The following is a 5978-nucleotide window of genomic DNA, read 5'->3' as shown; positions in this document are numbered from 1 at the left end:
TCTTGAGCTCAAGAGTTCAAGACCGGCCTGGCCAACATGGTGAAACCCCGTCTCTACTAAAAAATACAAAAAAAAAAAAAAAAAAAAAACTAGCTGGGTGTGGTGGCGGGTGCCTGTAGTCCCAGCTACTTGGGAGGCTGAGGCAGGAGAATGGTGTAAATCCAGGAGGCAGAGCTTGCAGTGAACTGAGATCCGGCCACTGCACTCCAGCCTGGGTGACAGAGCGAGGCTCCGTCTCAAAAAAAAAAAAGAAGAATAAAACAAAGTGTATTCTCTCACTCGGTGATTGTACTGTTCAGAGGCATGTAGCTGCATTAAAAGCCCTTTCTTTCCTTCTCTGTAACTGGGGTCGGGGGAGGGCTGTCTCACTGGACTGGAGTAACACACACAGATAAAGCTGGCCGCCACGTTAACAGGAAACACTATGTCTCTCAAGGATATGCTTTGTTTGTTTTTTTTGAGATGAAGTCTCGCTCTTTCATCCAAGGTGGAGTGCAATGGCATGATCTCTGCTCACTGCAGCCTCTGCCTCCTGGGTTCAAGTGATTCTCTTGCCTCAGTTCCTGGAGTAGCTGGGACTACAGAAGCGCACCACTATGCCAAGCTAATTTTTGTATTTTTAGTAGAGACAAGGTTTAGTTGGCCAGGCTGGTCTCGAACTCCTGACCTCAGGTGATCTGCCCGTCTTGGCCTCCCAAAGTGCTGGAATTACAGGTGTGAGCCACCGTGCTGGCCAAGAACATGGTTTTTTTTTTTTTTTTTTTTTTTTTTTTACCCATGGAGAGACTTTGTTCTCTAAATTCAAAAATTGTTGGAAATTCTATCAGTAAAAATGAAACATCTGACTCTTGCTTGGAGGATCTAATCCACTTGATACAGAGTAGCAGCCTTGATTCCCTTCAGATAAAGGGTTTCTGGATGCAACATTTCACATGTACCTTCTTGTTTCCAATGATTCAGGACACTGGTTTCACTTGACAGTCCTGACCCGATGTTGACCTTGTTTTGCTCTAAGCTATCATTTGGTTGTCACCTAAACTCTACCCTCCCCCTTTATCTTGGCTTTTTCTTTTTGAGACAGGCTCTTACTCTGTCACCCAGTCTGACTGCAGTGGTGCAATTGATCACAGCTCACTGCAGCCAGGACCTCCCAAGCTCAAACAATCTTCTCACCTCAGCCTCCCAAGTAGCTGGGACTACAGGCATGCACCGTTTTGTTTTTGTTTTTGTTTTTGTTTTTGAGATAGAGGCTCCATCTGCTGCCCAGGCTGGGGTGCAGTGGCACGATCTTGGCTCACTGCAACCTCTGCCTCTCGGGTTCAAGCAATTCTCCTGCCTCAGCCTCCCAAACAGCTGGGACTACAGGCACGCACCACCACCCCCAGCTAATTTTTTTTGTATTTTTAGTGGAGACGGGGTTTCGCCATGTTGGCCAGGCTGGTCACAAACTCCTGACCTCAGATGATACACCCACCTCGGCCTCCCAAAGTACTGGGATTACGGGAGTGAGCTACCATGCCCGGCCCCCACCCACCTTTCTTTTTTTTTGTTTTAGTTGACACAGGGTCTCACCATGGTATAGCCCAGGCTGGTCCTGAACTCCTGGCTTCAAGTGATCCTCCTGCCTTGGCCTCCCAAAGTGCTGGGACTATAGGAATGAGCCATCACACCTGGCCCCTTTCTTCAGTTTTCAAATCAAAATGATCCTTCAAGATCAAAGGGAAATACCTCCTCTGAGAATTCTTCTCTGAATGTCAGAGACAGACAATGTCTTCTTTTGTTTTTTTTCTTTTTTGAGATGGAGTCTCGCTCTGTCACCCAGGCTGGAGTGCAGTGGCCCGATCTTGGCTCACTGCAAGCTCCGCTTCCCGGGTTCACGCCATTCTCCTGCCTCAGACTCCTGAGTAGCTGGGACTACAGGTGCCCACCACTCACGCCCGGCTAATTTCTTTTTGTATTTCTACTAGAGATGGGGTTTCACCGTGTTAGCCAGGATGGTCTCGATCTCCTGACATCGTGATCCGCCCGCCTCGGCCTCCCAAAGTGCTGGGATTACAGGCGTGAGCTACCGCGCCCGGCCGACAATGTCTTATTTCTGTATGCTCCCCAACATTCAGTCATGCAGTTATTGAATAACACATTTTGAGAGGTAACAATGAATCAAGTAACATGCTGGTTTCTGGGAGAATTGAGGACAAATTAACCTTGTGGAAATTTTAGGTGGATGAAAAAGGCCAACATTAAATTAAAACACGGCACACATTTACAGCCGTGAGAAGCGTTATAAATCCTGGGTGCTATGGGAGTTTTCTTTGTTTTGTTTTTTTTTGAGTTGGAGTTTCCCTCTTGTTACTGAGGCTGGAGTGGAAGGTCACGATCTTGGCTCACTGCAACCTCTGCCTCCATATTCAGACGATTCTGCTGCCTCAGCTCCCGAGTAACTGGGACTACAGGTGCCTGCCACCACACCTGGCTACTTTAGAATTTTTAGTAGAGATGGGGTTTCACCATGTTGGCCAGGTTGGTCTCAAACTCTTGACCTCAGGTGATCCACCCATCTCGGCCTCCCAAAGTGCTGGGATTACAGAAGTGAGCCACTGCACCCAACCAGGAGCTCTTTTGAGAAAGAAGGAAGTCCAAGAGATCTTCCTGACACCCTAGTCTGACTCTGCCCTTTGCCTGCTCAAAACTTTCCCACGGTTCCCAGCTGCCTTCTAGACATAGATCAAGTCCCTTCTCTGATAGGCCCAACCCCTTTATCATCTGATCCTAGCTCATTTTTCTGAATTTTCCTTAGTTGCTATTATTTTCTTTCTAAAGTGACACGTCATAATATCCACAAAGCACACAAGTCTTACGTGTACAGCTCAATGAATTGTAAATATGTGTATACAGTGACTCACGCCTGTAATCCCAGAACTTTGGGAGGCCGAGGCAGGTGGATCACTTGAGGTCAGGAGCTTGAGACAAGCCTGATCAACTTGGTGAAACCCCGTCTCTATTAAAAATACAAAATTAGCTGGGCGTGGTGGCTCATGCCTGCAATCCCAGCTACTTGGGAGGCTGAGGGAAGAGAATAGCTTGAACCTGAGAGGTAGAGGTTGCAGTGAGCCGAGATCGTGCCATTGCACTCTATCCTGGGCAACAAGAGTGAAACTCTGTCTCAATAATAATAATAATAATAATAATAAGTGTATACCCATGCAAATACAATTCAGATAAAAATATGGCATATTTGGGGCACCCGGGGAGTCTCTCTTGTGGCCCCTCCCTTCCATACCCTGCTGATCTATCAGCACAGATTAGTTTTTGTCACTTTTTGAACTTCGTATTCTTTTTCTTTTTATACAAACACAAACACTCGAGTCATGACTGGGTAGGGTGGTTGAAGCCTGTAATCTCAGCACTTTGGGAGGCCAAGATGCGAGGATCACTTGAGCCTGGGCTTTCAGAGACCAGCCTGAGCAACATAGAGAGACCTCATGGCCACAAAAAAGTTAAAAAAAATTAACCAGGGGCGGTGTAGTCCCAGCTACTTAGGAGGCTGAGGTGGGAGGCTTGAGCCCGGGAATTCCAGGCTGCAGTGAGCCATGATTGGGCCACTGCACTCCAGCCTGGGCAACACAGCCAGACCCTGACTCAAAACAAGCAAACATACAAACAACAGAAAAGCGGGACTGGCGCGGTAGCTCATGCCTGTAATCCCAGCGCTTTGGAAGGCTGAGATGGGGGTATCTCTTGAGCTCACAAGTTAAGAGACAAGCCTGGGCGTGGGCTATATAGCGAGATCCAGGTCTCTACCAAAAACAAAACCGCTCAGTTTTTAGTCATCTACAGCGTCGTGCCTGGAAGCACGCTATTTTGGGCCTCTGAGCCTTTGCACTTGCTATTCCTTCTGCGCTGGGGAGAGCGCAAACCCTGCCCGAAACTTCTAAAAATGGTGCCTGGATAAATGAAGGCATCAGAGTTGCGATTGGACGGGCGTCTGTTGGATGGCGCCACGGCTGGCACTTATTGGGAGATGCTCATTGGACAGTCACGTGATGGGACCAAGCCTCCCGAGGGAGCAAGGCAGATGCGGTCACGTGACCCGGCGGCGCTGCGGGGCAGCGGCCATTTTGCGGGGCGGCCACGTGAGAGACGCACGTTCAGTGGGGCTCTCACGTGACCCGGGGCGCGCTGCGGCCGCCCGCGCGGACCCGGCGAGAGGCGGCGGCGGGAGCGGCGGTGATGGACGGGTCCGGGGAGCAGCCCAGAGGCGGGGGTGAGGCGGGAGGCAGACGGGCGGGAGGAGGGCGAGCCCCCTCGCCGGTGGGTCCCAAGATCCTTACTCTCGGCCTGGGGCTATGCGATCTCCAAGCACTGAGGGGCAGAAACTCCCGGATCGGGCGCTGCCACACTCCAGCCCCCTCCGTCCTCGGAGGTTCCTGGCTCTCTGATCCCCGTGCCCCGATCCCTGCCTGTCTGGCGCTCTCGGACCCCCGAGAACTAGGGGATCTCTGAAGCCAAACCCCCGGGCAGGCCCGGGCTTGTCGCCCGCACCACTTCCTGCCTCTGGCACTGGTGGGAGGGGCGGGTCTCGCCTCTGCCCCCTCAGGCCAGGGGTCCGGATGCATTTAGTGTTCCGCTACCCTCTTTCCCCAGGGAGAATGTAGGATACAGGCCCAGCCTCCTGGCCTTTCTCCATCAGGGACTCAGTTGTCTGGGCCCCCCCGTCACTTCATCTGCTAGGGTCCCAGAAGTCCAGGGTCCCCAGCTCTGCCCTCCCTCAGGGACCGTGAGCCTCCACAGCCTCCTGATCCCCTAGAACCCAAGAGTCCAGGCACCTCTTCCCTTCCTTTCTCCTCTAGGGCCCACCAGCTCTGAGCAGATCATGAAGACAGGGGCCCTTTTGCTTCAGGGGTGAGTTTGAGGTCTGATTATTGTGGCACAGATTTGAGGAGTGACACCCCGTTCTGATTCTGCACCCTCACTCCATCCCCACTCTAGTTTCATCCAGGATCGAGCAGGGCGAATGGGCGGGGAGACGCCCGAGCTGGCCCTGGACCCAGTGCCTCAGGATGCGTCCACCAAGAGGCTGAGCGAGTGTCTCAAGCGCATCGGGGACGAACTGGACAGTAACATGGAGCTGCAGAGGTGTGGGCCCCGGGACCCAGAAATCCAGCCACTGGGCTCCCTGAGAACACAGGAGTCTCAGCCCCGCATTCTCCTCCTCCCCTAAGAACTAGAAGTCTGGGCCTTACAACTCAGCGCAAGCGTTCTGGACTCCCAGCTGTCCTCGTCCTCTCCGCCAGGATCTTAAAACCCTCCTTCAGGGAGTCACTTTTCCCACCTTCCTCGATGTCTGTCTTGTCTCCTTCCCTTGCCCCCCGTTGGCCTGTTGTTTTTCATGTCAGCCTGGCTTGGGCCTCAGTCTCCTCATCTTTAGTGTGCGGTGGATGTGGGGATGTCCACCCTCAGCCTCATGCTCGCTCCCGGGCACTGGTTCTCCTCTCTCCTGCAGGATGATTGCCGCCGTGGACACAGACTCCCCCCGAGAGGTCTTTTTCCGAGTGGCAGCTGACATGTTTTCTGACGGCAACTTCAACTGGGGCCGTGTTGTCGCCCTTTTCTACTTTGCCAGCAAACTGGTGCTCAAGGTGGGCAGCTGCAGGGCAGTGAGCCCAGGGGTGCTCCCCTCAGACCTGTGAGGACCTAGGGATCGTGGGATCAACCCCCTGCAGTGGCCCAGTGACCACAGAGGGCGTGGAGAGAGATGGCTGTGCGCTGGGTGTCTGCTGCTTTTATTCATTCAACAAGCATTTACTGGGCCTGCTATGTGCAGGCCTGTACCTGGCACCTGGGACACAGCACCGTGCAAAGCAGGCTACATCCCTGCTCTCAGGGACTTCACGTACAGGGGCGAAGTCAAGGGGGCAGTGTGATTTAGCAAAGTGGTTGGTCAGGAAAGACTTCTGGTTTTTTTTTTTTTTTTTTTT

At 52.4% G+C, this 5978-nt stretch overlaps 1 protein-coding gene across 7 annotated transcripts in view; it reads left to right on the top strand.

Annotated features, from left to right (window-relative positions):
- Positions 1-3614: 3614 nt before the first annotated feature.
- Positions 3615-5978, top strand: part of BAX (BCL2-associated X protein) — an 11970-nt gene continuing 9606 nt past the window's right edge. For 3 of the 7 annotated variants that reach the window (XM_011946425.1, XM_011946429.1, XM_011946427.1), the window contains exons 1-4: positions 4167-4264; positions 4851-4902; positions 4990-5136; positions 5504-5639. In XM_011946425.1, the coding sequence (XP_011801815.1) occupies positions 4231-4264; positions 4851-4902; positions 4990-5136; positions 5504-5639 (369 nt within the window). In that variant the 5' untranslated portion in view covers positions 4167-4230. Of the gene's footprint in view, positions 4265-4850; positions 4903-4989; positions 5137-5503; positions 5640-5978 lie in introns of all 7 variants that reach the window. The other 4 variants (XM_011946428.1, XM_011946430.1, XM_011946431.1 and 1 more) reach the window with 3 other exon arrangements.

The sequence above is a fragment of the Colobus angolensis genome, unplaced genomic scaffold (genome assembly GCF_000951035.1).
Source record: "Colobus angolensis palliatus isolate OR3802 unplaced genomic scaffold, Cang.pa_1.0 Scaffold25, whole genome shotgun sequence".
Taxonomy (NCBI): Eukaryota; Metazoa; Chordata; class Mammalia; order Primates; family Cercopithecidae; genus Colobus; species Colobus angolensis.
The sequence above is the reverse complement of the archived record's forward strand: the minus strand, read 5'-3'. Positions and strand labels throughout refer to the sequence as shown.